This window comes from Schistocerca serialis, chromosome 4 (genome assembly GCF_023864345.2).
Source record: "Schistocerca serialis cubense isolate TAMUIC-IGC-003099 chromosome 4, iqSchSeri2.2, whole genome shotgun sequence".
NCBI classification, from domain to species: domain Eukaryota; kingdom Metazoa; phylum Arthropoda; class Insecta; order Orthoptera; family Acrididae; genus Schistocerca; species Schistocerca serialis.
In genome coordinates this window covers 70,758,161-70,784,100 of record NC_064641.1, presented here as the reverse complement: position 1 = coordinate 70,784,100, position 25,940 = coordinate 70,758,161, and the positions used below count along the sequence as shown (strand labels likewise).

Here is a 25,940-nt window from a genome sequence, read left to right as displayed (position 1 = left end):
TAAAACCACTGTCCTTTAAGACCTGCTTTGAAATGTTTATACGACTTGTATGTGCTCGGTTTACTGATAACAGACTCACCAAAAGCAATATTTAACATATCTAAAAACTTCATACACTTCATTCAATTGTTACAACAAAATTTAATACAGATTCTCTAATTTGCTTTTATACAAAATAAATAATCGTTGATGCTACCAAAACACATGTAACCTTTTTGACAGCTGCCAGAGTAAATACCCAATATGCGTAACATTGTTCACATACTTTTCAGATATGTTTACGAAGACAGCGAGAAAAAATTAGTGCAAATCGGACTAACACAACACACAAAATTATAAATTTCTGCTTACTTTTTAAACACTCTTCGTGTTGGAAGAATTGTTAAGTTTCAATGCAGCCTTTCAAAGAAACTTCCATCTTTTAGTAGAAATACAAAGTTAGAAGAAGCCTTAAATTCTAGAGATTGATAGCGTTATATGGGGTTCGTTTTACGAATGACCAAAGAGGAACATACATTCACATGAACAGGCATTCGTTTCTATGTTTGTAGTAGAATCCAGACTTCGGTTCTTATGTTTATAAATATTACCTTATAATGTTGTGTTTCGGAAGAAGCTATCATCTTTTGTAACCCTTATAGTCTTAACGCATTTGCTAAAAATAAACGCAACAGCCGGGACGTATCTGCACACGACGTCGCCACAGATTTAAAGCCCGCGCCGCGGCAGGGCCGACACTACTTTGTGAAACAGACTGTAGAAGCACCTCGTGACGTAGGTGGCTCTGCACAGTAGGGACTCGCTCGCTCGCTCTTGAGTTTACCGACAGACTATAATTGGCTCTGTAAAGTTGCTGATCCTTTTTTCAGTCCATGTGGCATGCAGCAATACTGATATCGACCAGACACAACTGTGAATGCAGCCTTAGGACGGTCTCGCAATGTTATCTCTTATTGATGCTATCCATTTTGTATGTCCATAGTTGTAAAATAACGACATTGACCTAATATGAAACTTCCTGGCAGATTAAAACTGTGTGCCGGACTGAGACTCGAACTCGGGACCTTTGCCTTTCGCGGGCAAGTGCTCTACCGAGCACTAGGTTCGCAGGAGAGCTTCTGTAAATCCTGGAAGGTAGGAGACGATGTACTGGCAGAACTAAAGGACGGGGCCTGAGTCGTGCTTGGATAGCTCAGTCGGTAGAGCACTTGCCCGCGAAAGGCAAAGGTCCCGAGTTCGAGTCTCGGTCCGGCACACAGTTTTAATCTGCCAGGAAGTTTCATATCAGCGCACACTCCGCTGCAGAGTGAAAATCTCATTCTGGAGACATTGGCCTACATTATTTTGTTTATTAGGTACAGGGTAGGTATGTGTGACAATCCACCACTTCACATAACGGTAGATGCTGCAAAACGTGTATGCTTTACTGCCATCTGATGATTTCTTAGGCATGATTACAATTGGTGTGCCCTAGGGGCTATTACTCTCTTCTCTGTTCTCTTAAAATGTTGTTGATTTATAAACTGCGCTGCTAAATCTACAGAGTAAGAACCAACTCGTTTTGCCAATTTTTTTCTATTAAGAAAACTACTATTAACCACCAACAGTAACACACTCTTCAAAGCCAAAACACAATAAGGATCCCTTTTGCGGATCAAGCAAATAACAACTAATTCGAAAGAGCGAGGTGGCACAGTGGTTAGCACACCGGACTCGCATTCGGGAGGACGACGGTTCAATCCCGTCTCCGGCCATCCTGATTTAGGTTTTCCGTGATTTCCCTAAATCGCTTCAGGCAAATGCCGGAATGGTTCCTTTGAAAGGGCACGGCCGATTTCCTTCCCCATCCTTCTCTCACCCGAGCTTGCGCTCCGTCTCTAATGACCTCGTTGTCGACGGGACGTTAAACACTAATCTCCTCCTCCACAACTAATTCCTATAATCAGAGTGCCCTTCGACTCTATGCCCATACAACTGTTCCACGTCGATGTCGGCTGTTAGCAGCTGGTAGCCAGCCTAACACGACGGAAGCGACGTATCACAATCGTTGCGGAGGAGAGGATGGTGGAGGTGGCGCACCGCTGGACCAACCTATCTTCTCCGCAATCGGCGAGTCAACTACCTGCTGAACAGCTGGGCGCCGCCTGCTTATCTATCCCCGGGTGAAAGGATATTTCTGGGACTTTTTGCACACACTTGATTGCCAGAAAACAGTTCGTTAATCGTCGCGCCCCCCTTCCTCTGCTGCTGGTTGATGCCCTCTGATGGACGTTGACCGCACCTACGTATTTTTTTGTCAACTGTGGTACCTGCTTGTGAACACTCTTGCGTCAGCAGACTTCACAACGGAGTTGGCAACCCGTATCTCTGGTCTGTGTGCCGTGTTGCCGCTGCAGTAGGCGTCAGTGTTCAAAATGGTTCAAATGGCTCTGAGCACTATGGGACTTAACATCTGTGGTCATCAGTCCCCTAGAACTTAGAACTACTTAAACCTAACTAACCTAAGGACATCACACACATCCATGCCCGAGGCAGGATTCGAACCTGCGACCGTAGCAGTCGCGCGGTTCCGGACTGAGCGCCTTAACCGCGAGACCACCGCGGCCGGCAGGCGTCAGTGTTGACTGCAGCACGTGCCATTACAGTTTGTAAATGCTGTGGAATTCTTAAGGTTTCTTAAACACAGGTGAGTCGTTGCAGTGATAATATGATGCTGAGTAAATGGTATGTCAGGCAGTGGTCCAGGAGGATTAAATAACTCAGTGTATTCTCTCAGCAGTGTTTCCATGTCCTCATTATCCTGTCCCTCTAAATGTGATACTTTTCTCTTCAGTAGACCAAACATGATATACCGTCTTAGCATCACATGGACTGACATGAAATCTCTATTCAGTTCATCCTTGTTCTTTACTTCTAAGCTGGTTGTCAAAGTAGACGAAGGTCAAGATGGGAATCAAAGGCAAGGAATTTTGAATTTCTCTGATACCTCTACAGTTCTACATGTTCTGCGGGTATGCCTATTGAAGTAGGACCACTTGGTCGTTTTGTTTTGTGGAGGACAGTGGCTTGGAAGTGGACAATGTTTTCGTAACAATTGTTCCCAAGTTTAAGTAAGCTTCAAGTAAGTAATACTTTTATATTAATGAATTTTAATTGATTCCTCTTAAGCCTTATAGATTTACTGATGCTTAAACAACAATTTAATGAAATTATTCTGTAAGACTTAACGCACGTTTAAATCTGTATCTACAATCTCGACTGCAGTTAAGATGGTGAATTGTGCAGCGGCTAAGATGGCGAATGAGTCTTGTCACCCACTTCTCTCTGCTGCCATGCTTCTGATCCCTTTGTTATTGTATATTCATGTCATTTTGATTACAGGCTGCGTAATAAATATGGGGAAAGTATACAGGGTGGTCCATTGATCGTGACCGGGCCAAATATCTCACGAAAAAAACGAAAAAAAAACCAAAGAACGAAACTTGTCGAGCTTGAAGGAGGAAACCAGATGGCGCTATGGTTGGCCCGCTAGATGGCGCTGCCATATGTCAAACGGATATCAACTGCGTTTTTTAAATAGGAACCACCAATTTTTATTGCATATTCGTGTAGTACGTAAAGAAATATGAATGTTTCAGTTGGACCACTTTTTTCGCTTTGTGATAGATGGCGCTGTAATAGTCACGAATATATGGCTCACAATTTTAGACTAACAGTTGGTAACAGGTAGGTTTTTTAAATTCAAATACAGAACGTAGGTACGTTTGAACATTTTATTTCGGTTGATCCAATGTGACACATGTACCTTTGTGAACTTATCATTTCTGAGAACGCATGCTGTTACTGTGTGATTGCCTCTAAATACCACATTAATGCAATAAATGCTCAAAATGATGTCCGTCAACCTTAATGCATTTGGCAATACGTGTAACGACACTCCTCTCAAAAGCGAGTAGTTCGCCTTCCGTAATGTTCGCACATGCATTCACAATGCGCTGACGCTGATTGTCAGGCGTTGTCGGTGGATCACGATAGCAAATATCCTTCAACTTTCCCCTCAGAAAGAAATCCGGGGACGTCAGATCCGGTGAACGTGCGGGCCATGGTATGGTGCTTCGACGACTAATCCACCTGTCATGAAATATGCTATTCAATACCGCTTCAACCGCACGCGAGCTATGTGCCGGAAATCCATCATGTTGGAAATACATCGCCATTCTGTCATGCAGTGAAACATTTTATAGTAACATCGGTAGAACATTACGTAGGAAATCAGCATACATTGCACCATTTAGATTGTCATCGATAAAATGGGGGCCAATTATCCTTCCTCCCATAATGCAACACCATACATTAACCCGCCAAGGTCGCTGATGTTCACTTGTCGCAGCCATCGTGGATTTTCCGTTGCCCAGTAGTGCATATTATGCCGGTTTACGTTACCGCTGTTGGTGAATGACGCTTCGTCGCTAAATAGAACGCGTGCAAAAAATCTGTCATCGTCCCGTAATTTCTCTTGTGCCCAGTGGCAGAACTGTACACGACGTTCAAACTCGTCGCTATGCAATTACTGGTGCATAGGAATATGGTACGGGTGCAATCGATGTTGATGTAGCATTCTCAACACCGACGTTTTTGAGATTCCCGATTCTCGCGCAATTTGTCTGCTACTGATGTGCGGATTAGCCGCGACAGCAGCTGAAGCACGTACTTGGGCATCATCATTTGTTGCAGGTCGTGGTTGACGTTTCACATTTCTCTGAACGCTTCCTGTTTCCTTAAATAACGTAACTATCCGGCAAACGGTCCGGACACTTGGATGATGTCGTCCAGGATACCGAGCAGCATACATAGCACACGCCCGTTGGGCATTTTCATCACAATAGCCATACATCAACACTATATTGACCTTTCCCCCAATTGGTAAACGGTCCATTTTAACACGGGTAATGTATCACGAAGCAAATACCGTCCGCACTGGCGGAATGTTACGAGATACTACGTACTTATACGTTTGTGGCTATTACAGCGCCATCTGTCACAAAGCGAAAAAAGTGGTCCAACTAAGACATTCATATTTCTTTACGTACTACACGAATATATAATAAAAATGGGGGTTCCTCTTTTAAAAAACGTAGTTGATATCCGTTTGACCTATGGCAGCACCACCTAGCGCGCCAACCATAGCGCCATCTGGTTTCCCCCTTCAAGCTAGACGAGTTTAGTTCTTTGTAGTTTTTTCGTTTGATGCTTATTTCGTGAGATATTTTGCCCGGTCAACATAAATGGACCACCCTGTATGTAAGGAAGACAGATCGACAGAAATGGAGCAAAGAGGCATTGTGGCATCTAAGAAGTGGAATTCATGTTAATGGCCCCACTAGGAAGTTCAGCCTCTCTGAAGCTACTTTACATCACTTTGTAAAAGACATATCAGTGAAGTAAACCCTGTTATATTCATATTTAAATATAGCTGAAAATCTCATTTAAAATTAATAATTTATCTATTTATTGTTCATTAAAAGTAAAGTTAAAATAAAAGCTGTCACTTGAACTTTCGAAAATCTCATTGTGGAACTAATAATTCACATAGCATATTTTATTTCAGGATTTGACACAAAATGAGGACAGATTTAAAAATACGTTTGATGATCACCAGTTACAAGGATCAGAGCAATATCTCATCGATTTGGACAGAAGAGCTTTTCGATTGACATGGTCTGACTTCACTCGAATTATCCTCGATTATGCTGAAATTAAAAATATAGACCACAGATTCAGCAAAGCTAAAAAGATGACTGGGAAACATTTTACTCACACTTTCATAACACAGTTCAAGTTTTCTTTTTGTAAACCAGAACCTATGGTGGCAGCTAGAATGGCCGCATTTAATAAAGTGAATGTTGAGGGATTCTTTCATGTATACAGGAAAATAAGAATAAAATACAACTTTGAGTCCCGCCAGGTTTTTAGTGTTAATGAGACAGGATGTTCAACTGCTCCCACAAAGGTACCACCAGTACTGAGTCCTGTTGGGAAAAGAAGGGTAGTGAAGGTTTCCTCTGCTGGGAAGGGAGCAAATGTCAGCGCTGCTTGCTGTGTTAGGGCCACAGGTCAGTTCATAGCTCCATTTTTTTATTTACCTCTAGGCTAGAATGCAACCAGGATATCTTGATGTTGCACCACTTGTATCTCTAGGAGTTGACCAGGAATCTGACAGGATGAATGCTGAGAGCTTTGTAAAATAACTGGCGTATTTCATTAACCAAGTAAGATCATCCGAAATCCACTTCTTTTGCTTATGGATAATCATATTTAACATCTCACTTCCGAAGCCATTACTCCCTGCAGAGATAATTTCATAACTGTTCTAGGTTTCTCACCTCACACAAGCCACTGATTGCAGCTGTTGGATGTGTCACTTTAAGCACCTCTGAAGACTACCTGTAGTGACTGTCTTGCTAATCATCCAGGCCAGGTAATAACAATACCAGTCATTGCTTTTTTCAGCATTGCCTTTAGCAAAGCTGCATCTTTAAACCTCTACCAAGGCCTTTACCTAACCCTATACTAATTATATTTTATCTCCATTGCCCCATGTAGAGCTTGGTGCGTTATCAGTGTCCTCACCTACCTCTAACTTTACATAAACCTCTGCTTCACCTCTGTTATCTGAAGCTGTACCTAACGGAGGTGCAAGAAAACGAAGATATAAGTTGTCATCTATACACATAAACAGTCCACCCATGAAAATAGCTCTGGAAGGAAAGAGGCAGAGAAAAGACAACAATCAGAGGAAAGTACAAGAAAGTAAAATGAAGACAGATAAAAAAATAAAAGAGAATACAAATGCAAAGGCAAAAAAATGAACGAAGGTCCTAAACATAAACATGCGTTCGACGAAACTTTTGGAATGAAACCAAGAAACGATCCCTGAAGAGACCACTGAGACTCACCTTCAAACTCATCCATCGAAATTGAGTACGCCGACAGTGGTTCCGATTACGTCGATGGAAAAGACTGCATCCATCGTGAAAGACAGAAATGTGGTATCAGCGTTCGCGCTGTCAAGAATGGGCTCATGCGCAGCGTACAGGGATTAAATTAATGAAAAACAAAGGAGAAATGTTATATCGTGATTTTCGTAATGAATAGATAAGCACGAATAAAATGTCTTTCTTCTTTAAATAAAATGTTCACTCTGCGATCTTACCCATACCCCAGACTCATATTACCCTCCTTGTAGGGTAAGTTGACGAATGGTACTATCATTAACCAAAACAGGTCTATCTAAAAAAAAAATTAGTCTTAGGAAGCGTTTAAGAGCTTTAATCTAAAGGGGACACACGAAGTAATAATTTTTTCCACAAATAAACTATTTGACTTCAAAATAAACGTCAAAAATATCATAATATAACTTAATTTCTTCAACTTACTCGACTTTTTCCTACCATGGGATAACTTTGGTTCTGTAAAAGTAAAGCTATCTATCCTGGCAGGCACAATTTACTTTCCATCAATTTACTGTACATTGGAAAAACAACATCGTGCAAAACACTGTGCTTTATCCATCTCTTCATTATCAAACAAAGGCTCAACCATACTTAAAAACTTAATCAGTAGATCAGTTTCTACACCTACCCAGAGTAATTTTCCTATACCTTTAGGTACGATATCCAGTCAACTGACTTTAAGGAATCTTGTGCACAGTTTACTTGACCACCCATGACCTAGAGGTGATCGTGGTTACAGTGTTGCTTCTCTGGCCACAAAAGCAAGATGGAATTGTGTTCCATCCAGTTGTAATACACGCGTTTCTAAGTCAGCTTTTGTGTGATGTGCAACCAGAAAATTTAAATCAAGTATACTTCTACTGCTAACAACAGGAAGAACTGCAATGATTTGGAAGTTACTTCCCCACTACTTGAAACTCCAGCACTGCAAAACCAAGTGAGTGGAAATTTACCCTCACCTATATCACTTAACCTCCAGTGTGGTAGATTCAGTTTTACTTCACCAAGTACCCTTTCTTGGCAAAGTTACTTACGACCCTGTATCAAATAAAAATCTGCTTAATTTTCCTCTCAAGTAGCTGCGCGGAAAGAAGTCTACCAATAATCCCACGAAAGAGCGCCCCATGGTAACAGTTACTAGTGGCGTTGTACAGTGGCCACACTACCCCGTGCCTTATTTAATGGAGGGCAACGAGGCAAACCATGTGACCAATTTCCCTGTTTCTGTCAACTTTTGTGTATAAGGTTTTGTCTGGAGTGTCCACACCATTTTCATGCGTGACATTATTGACCTCGACGATAAAACAGTTGTCATTTGTACTAAATACCAATTTTTCCCATGGTTTAGTGACCACATCAGCTTCGTGTAATGCTCCTGCAGCATTTACTGCTTCATTTAAAACCTTTGGGGATTCTGTTTGCACCCTACATGAAATTTCCGATGCTAGACCGCGCAGAAATGCTTCAGGTACTCCCTTCTCGGCTTCCTGTAATATTGTCTTCTTGGCATCACCGTCTTTGGTCATTTCATAAGCGTTAATATCAATTTTCTGAAAGTAGTCTACAAAACTGTCTATCTGTTCTCTGTGCTTCTGAAATACGTCGTTAAGCTGATAATTGTAGTACATTCATGAATTTTACCTCTTAAACCTTTTTACTATCCCTTCTCTCAAGTTGTGAAATCACTGCGCATCTCTTAATTTCTTATGGTACATTACACAAATTCTGGCGCCCACCGCTAGATTGGAAAGAAACCATACGGGTCCAAGTAAAGTCTAAGTCGACACTTCTAATATTGCTGCGTAGGATACCCCTCATGCAAAACCATGGTACTGACTGTTGTCATCCATTGGTTGTCCATCATCATCTTCAGTAGTTATTTTCACACCAAATACATCGACATGTCTAGTACGGGGTGGTGTGGGCACTGACTCTCTACCAGTGGGGGATATGGACACAGCAGAAGGCAGCTTATGGATACAAGGAAATCTTTATTGCTTATTGACATTCATTCAGTCTTCGACAGTCTTCGATGCTGCTCGGGTTAATATGTGGCGAGTGTAGCAAATACGCTGGCACAGCATATCAACGTTTCTCGACAGCCCAGCACCACCCCTGTCAGTGGTACCAAGCACCTACTGAGTCCATCTCCATTGTGTCAGTAGATGTCTCGAGTAACCAGATGTAGCAGGCTGGTCGTAGCATTAGCAGCTGTTACAGTGAATACGGCACGCTACCTCTTGTGCCAGTGACAAAAGATCATGTTTTACACATAACAACATCAGCTGGATTAATATTAGTTAAAGATAAATCATAACATTAAATTCTCCATGATTTCAGAAATATTACACAGTTTTGGAATCAGTATGAAAATTATTTTATTATGCGACGATTCCACATTATATCTCAGTCTATAAATTTCATTTATTTATTTGGTAAAATGGTTGACCAGTTTGTGGGAATAAAACTGCAGTGAATTATAGTTGATAGTACTGTAATATACATTCAAACAAATTTAATATGGAACCCAAAAAAAGTTAATAGAGATACAAATTAAATTTAGCCTTCAGGCGGCTTAATTTTGTTATTAAATACATGTTTATAATTTGTTTCGAGTCGTCACATTCCTTAAGCTTGAGAAAGAGATTGGGATGTCTAAAAACTTTTCAGAGAGACGTCAAACGTTGATGTATTGGTAGCTCACTTAGATCTGGAAATACTTTCAATTTTTGTGAATTCCAGTCAAATGTAGGTTGGCAACCTAGCAACAGAAGTGAAGTTATGGAACAGAGACCTGGAATCTACTGAAACTACTAAATTCATCACGTTTCACTGATAAAACGCGCAAGTTGTAATTGTGGCAGTTTATATTGAGTAGGAGATCAGGCTTTTTTTCTATCAACCCTAAGCGTGGGTAAAGCAACTCCTAGGAGGCGTGCGCTGGCCAGGGGCAACCATCGCGCCAGTTGGGCGCGGGCTGTGTTTCTGGGAGCTGGACTGCCACCACCCCGAGGTGACAGAAGTCGGGGGGTACCTCCTAATAGTGAGTCCGACCTCCTTTTGCCCGGCGCAGTGCAAGTGAGGCAACTCGAAGTGGCATCGACTCAACAAGTCGCTGGAAGTCTCCTCCAGAAATATTGGACCATGCTGCGTCTATAGCCGTCCATAGCTTCGAAAGCGTTGCCAGTGAAGGATTTTGTGCATGAACTGACCTCTCGATTATGTCCCATAAATGTTCCGTGGGATTCATGTCGGGCGATCTGGGTGGCCAAACCATTTGCTCAAATTGTCCAGAATGTTCTTCAAGCCAGTTGCGAACAACCGTGGCCCAGTGACGTGACGTATTGTTATTCATAAAAATTTCATCTTGTGTGGGAACATCAAGTCCACGAATGGTTGTAAATGGTCTTCAAGTAGCCGAACACTATCTGTCCCCAGGCAGTGTTCGGCTCAGTTGGACCAGATGCACAGTGCGTTCCATGTAAAAACAGCCCACAGCAGCCACCAGCCTGTACAGTGCCTTGTTGACAACTTGGGTCTACGGCTTCGTAGGGTCCGCCCCCGGAGAGGCGCTGCAGGCGATTGTGTTGTTAGCAAAGGCACTCCCGTCCATCTTCTGCTGCCATAGACCATAAACACGTTCATCGGACGTCCCACATTGATTTCTAATATTATTGGTGGTAGTGGTGCAGCTCTACGCAAACGTCGTTGCTCTCGGTTGTTAAGTGAAGACTGTCGGCCACTGCGTTGTCCTTGGTGAGAGGTGATGCCTGAAATTTGGTTTTCTCGGGACCCTCTTGAGCTGTGGATCTCGGAATACTGAAATGGAATGTCCCATGCATCTAGCTCCAACTACTTTTCCGCGCTCAGAATCCGATAAGTCCCGTCGTTCGGTCATAATCACGTCGGAAACATTTTCGTCTGAATCGTCTGAGCACAAATGTCAGCTCCACTAATTCGCTACTCTTTTATACCTTGCGTACGCGGTGCTGTCACCATCTGTATACGTGCATATTCCTATCCCATCACATTTGTCGTCTCAGTGTATAGTTCCAACGGTGTGTTGCAGCTACCATAAATCGCACCGCTGAACGTTATAACAACGACTGAAGGCAGCTGTAATTTGGGCGATGTCCTCAAGCTCAAACGGATACGTTCTATTTACGGTAGTAAATCAGTTGGAAAGTCCAGAAGTCCAGGAACACGAGAGAGGATTAGACTTACCAGGTTGCATTATCAACTAAAGGGCTAAAGTTGTATTTTAGTGCTCAAACAGAGGGGTACAATTAATTCGATTCTATGTGGGGGAGTCCATAAGCAAGCACTGATTGCAGTAGATGTCTTTTGGTGATATGTGTACATTTGTGGATTTCTCGCCTATTTTAGGTTCGTCGGCATAAAAATTCAACACTTATTGTAAACACTATTTCCTTTTCAGTAATAATTAATGTTCTCAATTTAAAGTACGTATTTTCCACCCTTGTGGTATGCTTTTATTGACCCACGTCACTAACTCAGGGGTGCTCGAACAAATCATCATCATAACACGGATTCGTTTTAATTCTTCAATATTTCGCTTATAGGAGCAGGAAATCAGTGTGAAATAGCTACAGAACCATTTGGTCTCCTTCGTTAACCAACGGGACCATGTGCACGCATCGGCCTATCCTTACTGACTTTCTTTTGACCGACACATCTTTCAACACTTGCATTAATGATGCTGTCGCGCTGACAAATCTGAAACAAACGGGTCGTTATAGATAGATTCAATCATACACTCAACTGTTGAATTTAGAAATCACATGAAGAAAAAGAATGACCCTGCTTCGTTATACCCACGCCCACTGATAATGCTCTTTAAATGAAAATACGCATAGTAAGAAATCTTCTGCTGTAGTGGAGCAAAACTCTGCAGTTATTTTATTACAAAGGGAGATATACAGCAGCTGCAGAATAGAACCTCTACATAAGACTTGGCGTTCTTTAGGGCTTCCTTTTGTAATACAGTCCAGACTGCACAATTATCAAATAAAGGAAACTGGTTTCAGTCTTTCAGAATGGCTAAATATGAAGCAGGTAGGCCAACGTTTATTTGAAAATAGTGACGTTTGCAATATTTTTTGAAATAGTCTGTGAATTACGATCGTTCAACTGCTCTAAATCCACGTGGCTTGACTTTTTCTCTTTTCTAGTCATCTTGGTTCAGCAGAAGGTTAGGCAAATTCTTAACCATCTCAAGAGGTCTGGTTCATGAAGACAAGTTGGGAATTCTTGAAAAATTTGTCACTTCTCTAAATAGTGTAGCCCGAGGAATAAGAGTGGTAAGCCCGTGTAATGCTTACCATCCTTTAACAGATCTTTTGGGAGCAATTTCATGTATGAGTCATAGCTTTTGGTCTCACACTTTTTTCTGAAATGTATTTTGTGTTCCAAGTCAAATAAAGCATGTAAATTAATTTGTATAGCATAGGTACATATATCTGGAAGTAAGAATAAAGTAGAAGCTTATTTTTCCTGGAAGTTAGGTACACTATTATGTTTAAAGCTGACTTCTAACATAGATATTGCTGTCATAAATTATGATACAAAATTTTTTTTAATAATGATTATCAAAAACTTCAGTAATTAATTCAAAGTTTTTCTTTAAAACAGTTTTTAATTTTCAAATTTAAGTCGTAAGAATTGTCTACTTTTTAGTTAAATATGTTTTAAGAGAGACGAAATTTCAGCCATTGATCTTTAATAGTTTTTAACCAATGTGCGCCAGAAAATCAAAAAAGAATGAACTTCCTGGAAATTCAAGGTTACGTTTGTGTCTCCGCCTGCAGTGCATAACACTAACGCATCCCAGGTCGATATTCATCTTGTTTCTGGTGTTGTTCTCCTTCCATTTTCTTTTTCAGGCTTTGTATTCTTGCTTCTTTGGTGGCTTCCAACACTGATTTCTCTGCTTCGAATAGTCTCCTGGAATCAAGAGCAGTTAAAGGTTTTGCATGTTTATTCCATCAGGCACTCCCATCAATTCCGTAACGTTAAACCTTGACGTTGCACATCATGGAAATATAGCAGAACACCCAGTGCGGCAAGTGAAAGAGAGAGACGGATAGATAGCGAGAAGGATTTAAGTGAGAATCATAAGTCCTTTTCCTCGAAAATGTCCTCCCTTCACGCCTCCTCTGTGTTTCCAAATATGATATTGTGGTGTCACCGCCAGACACCACACTTGCTAGGTGGTGGCCTTTAAATCGGCCGCGGTCCATTAGTATACGCCGGACCCGCGTGTCGCCACTGTCAGTGATTGCAGACCGAGCGCCGCCACACGGCATGTCTAGTCTAGAGAGACTCCCTAGCACTCGCCCCAGTTGTACAGCCGACTTTGCTAGCAAGGGTTCACTGTCTACTTACGCTCTCATTTGCCGAGACGACAGTTTAGCATCGCCTTCAGCTACGTCATTTGCTACGACCTAGCAAGGCGCCATATTCAGTAGTTAGAATGAATTCTGAACAGACAATATTGTGAATCATGTACCGTCAAGAGCGACTTTCATCATTAATGGATCAAAGTTAAGTCTCAAACTAGGTACTTCCGCTTTCTGAATTCTAATTCCTTGTCATGTTCCAGACCTCACGACAGTATAGTTCTTCCCTCCTCTCGCCAGCCTGCGTGAGCTAAAACGCGTGCATTTCGGCCTCCTCTAGTAACACGGTGTTGGCTCTTCAGCCAACACAACAGATAATCACTGATCTCATTTACACTAAGATTACAGTACACGCTAGTTGCCTAGTTGCTTCTACCGCCCTGATGGAATGCAGAAGTTGTGAATATTATTCACTAATCATCATCATTTCATCCCCATCGACGCGCAGGTCGCCGAAGTGGCGTCAAATCGAAAGACCTGCACCAGGCGAACGGTCTACCCGACGGGAGGCCCTAGCCACACGACATTTCCATTTATACCAACCTGCGGTCTTCTACAGTCGTTGTCCCCTGAGCAGAAAACAGCACGCAGGTCGCGGGTCCTGTATCTTGAAGCTGTAGTAAACTATTAATGAGGAATTGGTATTATAAAAATAATTAAATTTTTAATTGGTTTGTTTAAACGGGGTGCTACTCGCTTTTTATTAGAAGAATACGAGAAACTGGACGATTATAGTCCATTTTACGTACCCCAAGTAATTTCCATGCTTCACACTTTCACAGAAAATGAACAGAATAACGAACTGCATGTTTGCATAATTACTATGAAACCAGTTTTCAATTACATATCCAAAAACCAAAGATTCCTGATTAAGTTCTTAACCACTATCGACCGTGGCCGACATCATATCTGTCCTCGGAGTCTACCGATCAATCTATCACATTTTTAAACCAGACATTGCTAATTAATTAATGATTGATACCGACCGCGGCAGACTATTTGTCTGTCCTCCGAGACTGCCGAACCAGCTCTTTTATTTACAAACCAGGGATTGTTAATTAAGCCATAACTGATACCGACCACGGCACATATGTCATTCCGCCGAGACTGCCGGTAGAGCTCTGATTTTAGAACCAAACCACTTCGCCTGCCATCCTATTTAGGCGCGATCTTCGCGATCCGAAGATCGAAATGCTTTGCCTGGCTTCTCGTCTAGCATTTTTTTATTATACTGATGGTAATTGACGCTTTTGTAATAATGGAATGATAGCATGCTACTGAGAGATGCTTTTACGTGAAATGTAAGTAAATTCATTGTTTGGTTTTTATAATGTTAGTAACATAAATTTATCATTTTGGCGCGCTACCTCCGAACACAGCAGCCACTAATTGCGGAGGAGAACCATAATTTAGGTGATCTTCCTCACGATACACGCACAAAATACACCATCTGTCACCGTTTCCTCAGAACACATTAAGTCATCTTTCCACTGCTGTCTTCTCAACTGTTCTAAGAGGACCTTCTTGTTGCTGAATTTGATGGCTTTAAGGCCAAAAATATTACACCAGCACACCTATTTTTCAAGGTAGTTAGTCCTGCCAGAAAAGATTTTGGTATCTGTTCCCGTATAAGTCACTAAAAAGTCACAAAAACAAGAAAGTGAGAACAGAATCCTGTTTTTAGCACAGCTGTATAAGTAACATTGGGGCTTTATCACGTGTTGAGAAACATTTAAATTCCTCTTTCTTCAGTACAGAATTTTTTAGGACAAAAATTAAAAAATCGATTTTTTGACTTATTCGCGTACTAGTCCCCTTAAAAAAGCAGACTACGCAACTGGCTTTTGCCACTGAGTGTAATGTCAGTGCTGGAACGATTATGTTCTCAAAAAATTCGTTTTGAATGTGGAACCCAAGCACCAGAAGTTATGTGTAGTTCCCCTTCTTTACTGCAGTAATAATATCAGCTATGAAGCCACATCTTCCTTAGCTTGAGAGATAGCGGAGGGACTGCTTGGGCTCAGTTGACATTCTACGGCGGCAGCCTGGAGGGCCGCGCAGGAGTCGACGCGATGCTGGCGCCTCTAGTGGCGGTTCTGGCGCTCGTCAGCGCGGCGTCGACATCAGCTCAGGTCCCGCATATCGTCGGCGGCACCAACGTGTCGATCGAACTCGTGCCGTGGCAGGTGTCCGTCCAGATAGGAGACACACACTTCTGTGGTGGTTCCATCATCAGCAAGTCCTGGGTGCTCACTGCGGCCCACTGCATCCGTATATATTTCAGTTACCGGATTCGCGCCGGCACCGCCAACTTGAGAACAGGCAGGCTATACGACGTCATAGAGAAAAAGATACACGAGAGGTACAACATGCTGGCGTACGACTGTGACGTGGCGGTCTTGAAAATACGGGGAGAGTTTCGGCTGGGAAAGAAGGCCAAGGTATGGGGTAACGGAATTATCTGTATATAGCTTATCGATTAGAATGGTAAACAGTTGGATAGATAACGTCAATCAACAGGGAAAAAACATCCATTTCTTACACTGTTGTTTGCGCTGGTATTGTATTTCGGTATTTCTTTATTCTAAGAGGTGCATTCAGTAAGTAATCCAGCATATAGTTTTTCTGAAAGCATGTTGCTTTTATTCTGGATTCCAGTACACCATATTATTCCACGCTCTTTGAGCTACAAAGCCCTATTTTTCAGTGTAATCTCCGTTCAATACGACGGCCTTAGGCCACGTTACTGCGAGGACCTGCATCAATAATCTCCCCATCATCCAACCCCTTGGGCCAAGCAGATGGGAAGGTGCGAGATCCGGGCTGTAAAGTGGACGAGGAAGAACCGCTCAATAAAATTTTGTGAGCTCCCCTCGCCAGCGAAGACTTGCCTGAGGCCTTACGTTGTTATGCAGAAGGAGAAATTCGTTTGCATTTTTGTGCTGATGAACACGGTGAAGTCTTTTCTTTAATTTCCTGAGGGTAAGAGAATACGCTTCAGGCTTGATCGTTGCACTGTGAGCGAAGACATCAGAAAGAATAACCACTTCCGAATACTAGAAGACCGTCGCCATGACTTTACCAGCTGAGGGTGGCGCTTTGAACTTTTTCTTCGGAGGAGAGATAGTGTGACGCCACGCCGTGGATTGCCGTTTTGTTTACGGTTCGAAGGGGTGGGCACATGTTTCACCGCCTGTGACGACATTTGGTAAAATGTTGCCACGATCAGTCACGTAACGCGCAAGCAATTCAGCACAGGCGGTCCTTCGTTGCCCTTTATGTCCTTTTGTTAGATAGCCAGGAACCCAGCGGGCGCACATGCTAGAGTTCAAATGGCTCTGAGCACTATGGGACTCAACTTCTGAGGTCATCAGCCCCTAGAACGTAGAACTACTTAAACCTAACTAACCTAAGGACATCACACACATCCATGCCCGAGGCAGGATTCGAACCTGCGACCGTAGCGGTCGCGCGGTGCCAGACTGTAGCGCCTAGAACCGCCCGGCCACCCTGGCCGGCACACGCTAGAATACCCCAGCTGATGGACGCCTGTGTCACTACTGCCCACAGAGACGTCCGCTTGTGCAGCGAAGTGTTTGGCGGTGATCCGCCGATCACCTCGAATTAGACTGACCGCACGTTCCAGCACTGCAGGAGTCACAGCTGCGTGCGGGCGGCCGGCACGCGAAACATCGGACAGCTTTGCGCGACCTTTTTGTGATCATGACAGATACTTCTCCCTAGGACTCAGCGTGCCAGGCCTCTGTACACATTCTGGGACCATCTACGAATATCTGTCATGCTGTGGTTTCCCAGAAAAAGAAACTCAGTGGCAACTCTCTGCTTGAAACGCACTGCTAAAACGAAACTAGTCTCCTCCTAATCTATTTTTGATTTCCCTTCCTTTTTTTTTACACCATGTACTGAAACATTCTGATAAATATGATACTGTGCTGGCTGTACCGCACTTTTACATCCCCTCGCAGTTCAGTTCTTTGGATGCGCAGAAATTGTGTCCTTTTCAAAACCTGATTTAACTTTCAGATTTTGAAACGTTTCACCATGAGTTTCGACAGTTCTTGTCCGCTCTTTGGCTCATGTTCGCAAAAGCTGAACTGTCATTTCATCAGTATCTGAGGATATATTCCTTCATTGATCAACAAAACGTCTTGAAATTCAGAAACAAGTGTTGAATCTCGCCTGTAATCTTCTTAAACTATGTCCTCATTTTCAATTGGTCAAAATTTGTCTGTGCAGTTATGAAGCCTCTTCAAGTACTGTTTCCATTTTCACACCTATTTTCTGCTTCTGTTACCAGTTTAATTTTGTCATCTCTATTCGATGTGCTTCTTGTTCTGTTCCTCATACTGTGATTGATTATTATCTGTGTGCAATATCTACGACACACTAGTTTAATTTTTGCGCTAGCGAGTCACTTCTGTTGACAATCTACTGTACCCTAGTTTTCCTACATTCATGTAGACTTTCGACATTTTGCATTTTATTTGTTTCTTTACGAATCCGTTGTATCATCTATTACCTATGGCTGCTTCTTTTTATGTTTTTTTTCAGTCCTAGTACATTTTATGTTGCATTTAACACGGCTCTTTCAAGACCATTCCGTATGGTCTTTCACGCCAGTGCCTCCTTGAAGTTTCCTTCTATATTTGTCACGTGGTAAGGCTGAGTTTTTGATTCGTTCAGCTTTTTTAGGTTCCAATAGTACAGCTGCTTCCTCTTAAACTTCTTTACTTTTAGTTGGCGTTTCACTACCTCTGTAGTAATATGCAGTAAAACAATACATGTCTCAAGGAAAACAAGAGAAGAATGGCACTGCCCAAGAGTGCATTCTAAAATAAGAATTCCACTTAACAAGCACATTTGGTTCCACGCTAAGATAATATCTGTAAAGACCATCACATGGAGTGTTCCCACACAAAGATGTGACACCTAAATGTTAGCAAAGTAAGAGAATGCTCGCCCCGAAACTGCGGAAATATGTTTGTGAAGGACAATTACACAAAATACGAATGAGATAACCCTACAAGAAATTGAAGAAAAGAAAGAATTAGTAATAGGTCAACATAAAGCAAAACTCACTGCACGCTGAATTAGACATCATATTCTTTTATACAATATTTTCGAGAGCAAGATGGTTGGGAAGAAAACGAGAAGACGACCGAGAATATCCCGTTTAAATAAAAAAAAACATAATCAGTGAGATAGCATGTTCTTCATAAATGGAGATGAAGAGGGCTGCTGAAGGATGGAAGCTACGCCTTCTTTTCGAAAAGAAAAAAGTAGAAGAGGAAGAAAAAGAAGGTAGTTCAGTAGTATTAGGTAAAGTTTACTATAAGTGTCAGCTCCTGGGTAACTGGTGAAGTCCTTAACTCGATTCCGAAAACTTTGTTTCAGGTAAGTATATTCAAAGTTAAATATTTATTGATCACTTGCTATCTTCGACGTTTTACTCGATCTCGAGGTGTTCTTGTGAAGCATAATAGCGACGGCTAACTTGTGCCAACTAAAGGGCTCTATTGATCTGATTCCCATGACGTTTCGTTTGTCAAGGCTGAGCTGTTCAGTTATTTTCTATTCCCTACCTCCAGCGACGATTGCACTCCAGTTTCCCGCAGTGATAGAATTCTGTTTCCCTTTTGCGTCGCATTACTGCAGCTATTAATGTTGTTGTGATCATGTCAACTGGTAGCATCACAAGTCTCTTACCAGCTCTTTCGCCAAGTACGACTACTGGAGGCGTCTTTAAGTTCCTCCATGACGAAGCCTGTCTGTGTATCAACCCCAACAGAAAGGAAAGTTGAGTCTGCACTGTGAGCGAGACAGGGAGGTCAGATTGGCGTACCCTCCTTCCTCTGAAACTTGCGTGCGTATTTCATAAACCTTCAACTCCTACGTGCGTCTCCTACCGTCTCATGAAACACGTAACATTCATCCTTAAGTGGCAAACATTTGAGAAAGCTAGCACTCCGCATGCAGTGTTTTGTTCGTGTCTGTGAAAGACCGTGAGCTCGACTTGTTCTCGTCATTTGAAAGGAGATGCATGCCAGATAATGTTGCGACCCGTGCCGCAGGTGGAAGGAGCTGGCTGCTTCCCTGCTACTGCTAGCTGATACGTCTATCCTGCTGCCAAGGCGCCTTCCACCGGAACACTACGTGGCAAGTTATTCCGCTGTGTCCTGATACACTGGAGACGAAGTCAGTTTACTTTCTCAAGTCAGGTTTACAGTTACCACTGTGTGATAGCATATTTTATATTTCAGTTTTGTTTTTAGGGCTCCGTTCCTCAACCGGTAAAACTGAACTAAATATCCTCAACATTTCGCGGCCTTTTCAGCAACTGTGTAAATATTAATTTTAATAATTAACAGCCTCAGTTGCACGGGATAGGCCAACGGTTTTCAGAATAACAGTAACTACCGTCTTTCCATAGTGGACATCGTCAAACTAAAACTACAAATCCTTAAATTATCGTCAGACTACAAAACTTATCTGGAACTGCCTCGGCTCCACTTCGCGACAGCGATGCGTCAGCCACGAGTGCTGTACTGGAACTGACGGTAGCGTCATGAGGCCCGCCTAGGCGGACACAATACCGTGCGCCTGCGCATAAACTGTATGATGGTTATTTGTTGGGACAAGACGTGAACTTAACTCGTGAACTTGAATCGACCCGCATCTCTTTTTGTTAAAAAAAAAAGAAAGAAATTGCTTTGTCCTTTCATTGTGGAAAGGTTCTACTGTCTTCATATACTAGAAACACCCGATTTTAAAGTGTTTCACTGAGACCTGCATTCTGTTTTTTATTGGTCAAAACTAATAATTATTAGCCACCCAAGTTTCTGTTGACAGCAAAGATTGTGGTACCTCCCAGGCGTGAATGGCGTTACTGTGTGCACACTGACCAGCCAGAACGTTATGACCGCCGCCATACACTATCGATGTAAATCCGTCCAGGCGATAGCAGCTTCACCTGGCGAGGAATGACTGCTAGTTAGACACATGCGTGGTGCCTACGGTATCTGTGAGGTGCTTATAGTAGGCCCATTCAGCAGTACCATTGCTAACAGTGTACATGGGCTTGTAACTCTCATGAAACTGTGGTGACAGAATGCCTCATGCCACTAGCTCCTACAACAGAACCTGCTGATAAGTCATGGTAATTCTAAAATTAATTCAAATTTAATAACATGAGCTGATTAATCTCGATTTTGTTTTTTTACCTCGAAAAATAAAAGTTAATCTAATAATTACCAGTAATTCATCTTCATCTTCTGAAAAGATTGTAGTATAATGATTTGGAAGAGTTATTTTATATTTATGATCTGAAAGTAATAAAACTTTTTACCATATTTTATTATTAAAATTACAGCTTTTGTAATATTCAAAGATATGTTTCTTTTCAGCTCTGTTAACTTAGTATACATGTCTGTGCAGCCATTAATATAACCGGTAAGTTCACTTACTAGAATTTCAACACTACCATTTGTGTTCATTTTGTTTTGCTTCTATTTACATAGAAAAACGTTTGATTTTCAAATTTTTGAAATTGGAAATTTTAAAAAGTTGAAAATACTAAATTTTTGAAATTGAAAAATATTTAAAGAGGATTAAATATTTTAATTCTTACAATCTAAATTCTTCAGTTTTTTCCTATCTTTGTGAAAATACTTCAAAAGGAAATGTAAACATGAGGTTAACTGTTCTATAATTTCTCTAATTTATATTCATTTATATAATTGAAATTTGTCATTTAAATTTCTGTATTGTGAACCATTAGTTGAATTCTTCTTACAATACATAATTACATAAGCAATTGCATCGTTTGGTATATTTTCATTAAAATACATGTAATTTCACTGTCCTTTTTGAGTGGTTGAAACATTCATTCTTCTAGATATATTTATTAGATAGATAGGAAAATTTTGAATAAAACTGCATTTATTTACATTTGCACTTTTATTTAACTGTGTTATTCCTTCAAATGCTCTAAAAACATTGTATTCTTTTAAAAAATTATTCAGTGGATCAAGATACCATAATTCTTAAGAAAAAACTTCACTTTTTCCATTCTTTACATAGACATTTTTTAATTATATGTGATTGAATAAAGAAGAAACATGTAATTGATTATTTTTTCTATTGGGAAACAAAGAAAATAAAGTAAGGCATATCAAATCCATCAGAATTATAATATTATAATAATTAGTAATATCTGTATCTAAATTTCTTTTTTCATTTAATGAAAAAACTTCAGTTGTTTGTAGTTCAAAGAAGGAAATTTTTATTTTCGAATTTATCAATTTCTCTTGTTCTAGTTCAAGTGAATATTCTGGTTCAAATTTAACAACAACAACAACACCAATTTCCATTATTTTTACAACAATTTTACGTTCATTTGGAAGTGCACTATCATCATTAGTAGTAGTCCTCCAAAGAATGGAAACTTCATCTTTTTTCCGTGTAACCCAATTGAAAATTACTTTTGGAACTCATTGCCAAATTATTTCTTTAAAATCCACCAAGTAATTCAAATAGATAAAGTAGTTGATTTGGTTTGTTTCTAATTTTATTTTTATCATTGTTAAAATGTGGCTTTCCACAGTTAATTCATTTGATAGAAATGAAGTTAATCAAACAGGAGTTGATGAAGAAATAATTACTTTTTCTATTCTACATAAAATATTGTTTTCTTTTTTAATTGTAATAATGACAAAGAGTTTTAACACATAAATATTTATTCGTGTAATACTCGATTTACCATCATACGCTGAAAAATCTGTTCCATGTATGTGAATAACATTAAATGTAATATAAAATTGTGAATAATTATTATAAAGATAAACATCACCGATATTAATATCGTCTTCTGCTTGTTTATAGGTATATTTACACTGTTTTTGTTTTCTCATTAACAGGAAATGAGTAAAATGGATAACCCTTGATTTTGTTTGTGATTTCTTAAGGAAAAAATTTATTAAATCACTTTTAAAATTACCATACTATTACAAGAGAACCATTGAAGTCAGTCTGGTTATCACTTCCATCAGTGATAGTAACCTTTAAATTTTGAAAGGTATTAAAAATTGGAATATCTATAGGATGATTTGGTACATATCTTATTGGTCCTACAATTTCGGCATTTGGATTTAATGAAGAAATAATATTACTTTCTTTATGAAAAATGATCAATATGTATAACAAACATTCCATCAGCTAATTTAAAATTAATACTTATTACTTCAAATGGAATAATTTTAGGAACAGTATTTACAATTGTTTTCTCATTAGGTTCAATAATCTGATTATTGAATCTCAAAACAGGACCAATACATTTTTCTTTGTTCATACATTGTTTAACTTATATTTTGATAACAACTGTTTTTTAAAATGTATCTTGCTTAACAACTGTTTTTTTTTAATTGTATCTTGCTTAAAGTGTATATTAGGTTTCTTCAACTGAATGAATTTTTCAAATTATATTGACCAATAGTATTTTCTTTGTTACTGTATAATTTAATATTTTTTTATGTAATACTTGCAGTTTAAAAGTTCTATAAAAACCAATTAGTGAAACATTTTTATAAGTGTCTCTTATTTGAATAGTTAATCTTTATTTAAGAACAGATGAATTATCACTCAACTGAGCAGTCTACTGATTTATATTAATAAAATTTATGTAAATAAACAAGAATTTCAGAGAAGAGTTAAAAATTATAGGACCAAGTGGTTGCAGATGAACAACACTAATGTTTGATAGTTAAATTTTAGTACATGGAGGGTTAAATTGTGAAAAAATTAAACATTTGTATCTGTATTCTAAAAGTTTAAATCAACAAAAAATTAAGAGTTTATAGGAAGATGTGAAAATAAAATAAAAGTTCATGAATTGCGACTTTTATTGAAAATAATTAAGAAATTGTTCCATTAGATCAATGCCAAAATAATTCACCTGTTGTTTTTGATGATTTCATTATTTAAAATAATGACATAATTAGAGAACATTTTACTGGAGGAAGGAATAAAGAAATAGATAATTTTTAACCTTATTGAAAAATACCAAATAATTAGTTACAGATAATCTGAATTTTTAAAATATTTTTGGAGAAGATGTCTTACATTTAATGCATACTTATCATGAATTTGTAGGGTGTGATTTAAATTTGATGATTTTAAACAAATGTATAGTAAATATTGGAATAAAGATAAAATTCGTTATATAACAATAGATACAACAAGAAAAATGGATAATGTCAAATGTAGAGGAAATATTTAAAAATTTTAAATATTAAATGTAAATGTTAAACAATAATGTAGAACATAAATGTTGATGATTATCGATGAACATAAACACTGAATATTAATGATGAATATAAATATTCAATGACAAGTAAAAATGATTATATTTTTGTGTCCTAATAAATGTTCCAAAAATATGACCCAGAGGTTGTTAAAAAAGCTGGACAAAATAGATAATAAAAAGAACAATTAAAGGAAGGGTTTAAAAAACTGAAAAATGAATTCTCTATTTTATTAGAATTTTGAATAATTTACCACATACATTTTGGGGTAGTGATTACGAAAAAGAATTGGTTAATACTTTAATTCATAATCACCATTTAAAAGCATTTACCTGGTTATTACTGGTGTGGCCCTGGAACTAAAGTGGATGAAAGATTAGCACATGGAGGTATAGGAAAATATCTATTAGTTGAAGCAAGTTAAAATGTGATAGTTTGTATTGAAATAATAAAGATTTAGAAAAGGGAATATGAAACAGATAAAGAAGTAATTAATTCCAAGAAACATTATATGCTCCTGATGCTTCAATAGTTGAAACCTAGCCACAACTGAAGTTCGAGGAATAATGTATGGAAACGAAAATTAAGAATTGGTTTAAATTTTGATGATAAAGAGTGCAGTTATATACAGAATTCTTAACTGATTTTTAATGCCTATAAATGAACAATATTTCAATTGATTTCATTTTGCTACCAAGTGGCTTACGGGGTCCCAGGTTCGATTCCTGCCTGGGTTGGGGATTTTTCTGCATGTATACTGAGTGTTTGTGTTGTCCTCATCATCTGATCATCGTCATCATCATCATCCATGACAGTGGTTAATTTGGATTGAGTAGATAATAGGACTGTGTAAAAATTGGGACTTTGTACAGGCACTGATGACCTCTCAGTTGAGCACCTCACAAACCAGTCATCATCATCACCAAGTGAGAAAACTAAAGCTAATGTTGTACCGGATACTATTGGTCAGTTTTAACTGATGCACAAAAAATGACAACAGCTAAAAGTGGTAATTTATGCATAACAGTAAGCCCACCTCCTGTGGGCAAAATGTGTTGATTTTCTAAATAGAAAGAAGAAGGTTTAGGCTCAACAAAACATGAAAATGGATTTTTGCGATCACTATTGTCAGCTTTACCATTTATGTTTGACACTGCTTCAACAGCTGCAGTTATTACAGAAGTATTTATAAATGAAATAGGTGATAAAAAATTACAAGAACAAAAATGGAACTGGAATAAGGGAAAAAAGAAATAATCACAAAATTTCATAATCATTTATCTAATTTTGACATAGAAGAATTAGTTAAACAATTAAAAATTAGATACTTCTGTGGTGTTTTTATGATTGATGAATTACCTGATAATGAAATAATTTGGAGTATGGAATAGTAAATTTAGATACATAACATGCTGGTACTCATTGTATTTGTTATTATAAGAATAAATGTATAAAATATGTTTTTGATTCATTTGGAAGAAATATACCAAAACAACTAGTAAATCATTTAGGAAAAATCACTTTTGTTCCAACACCAGAAGTATACAAAGTTCTAACGAATTTATTTGGAGACATTTGTATGTATTTCTTTTAAAGCTATTATGTACAAATTATAAGTTAACTGCAATTTTTACTTTAAGTAATGGGGATTTTTGGAAATAAGATAAATAACAAATTAATAGAGAGTTAAAAAATGAAGTAGCATCTGTTGAAGCAGTTAATGTAGTAGCAATATAAAATCCAAAAATAGAAAATATGATTAAATAAGTTCATAAGGAATTTCTTAACATTGTTGAAACAGCTAAAGTATATATTGATTTTAAAGGTAGCAGACTAGTACATTTAAAATACTCTAAAAGTGGTTTATGTTGCAGTTATGAAAAAATATAGAAAAAGAATATGATACAAAACATGAATGTACAAGCAGTTTAGTGCAGTTGAATAGTTATGTTAATAAAACAGATTTTAATGGTAAGAATATTCGACTTAATAAAACTAATTTATCAAATTACCTTACAAAAAAGGAAATAGAAAAAGGGTTTTCAGATTATTTCTCAAAAACATATTTAACTCCATACTGAAAAGATTTAAGTAATTTTAAGGAAAGTGTACATAATAAACAACTAATTTAAATTACTTTTATGACTCAAAAAATAAACAAAAGTGTATAGTTATCTCATATGTATCTA

General features: G+C 39.0%; 1 protein-coding gene and 1 non-coding gene across 2 annotated transcripts in view; both read left to right on the top strand.

Annotated features, from left to right (window-relative positions):
- Positions 1-1,180: 1,180 nt before the first annotated feature.
- Trnas-cga (transfer RNA serine (anticodon CGA)) lies at positions 1,181-1,255 on the top strand. Its single transcript has one exon. It is a non-coding gene; the product is annotated as a tRNA-Ser (tRNA).
- Positions 1,256-15,504: 14,249 nt separating this feature from the next.
- Positions 15,505-25,940, top strand: part of LOC126474241 (trypsin alpha-3-like) — a 35,960-nt gene continuing 25,524 nt past the window's right edge. Inside the window, exon 1 of the mRNA XM_050101705.1 lies at positions 15,505-15,873. Within this exon, the coding sequence (XP_049957662.1) occupies positions 15,505-15,873 (369 nt within the window). The remainder of the gene's footprint in view (positions 15,874-25,940) is intronic.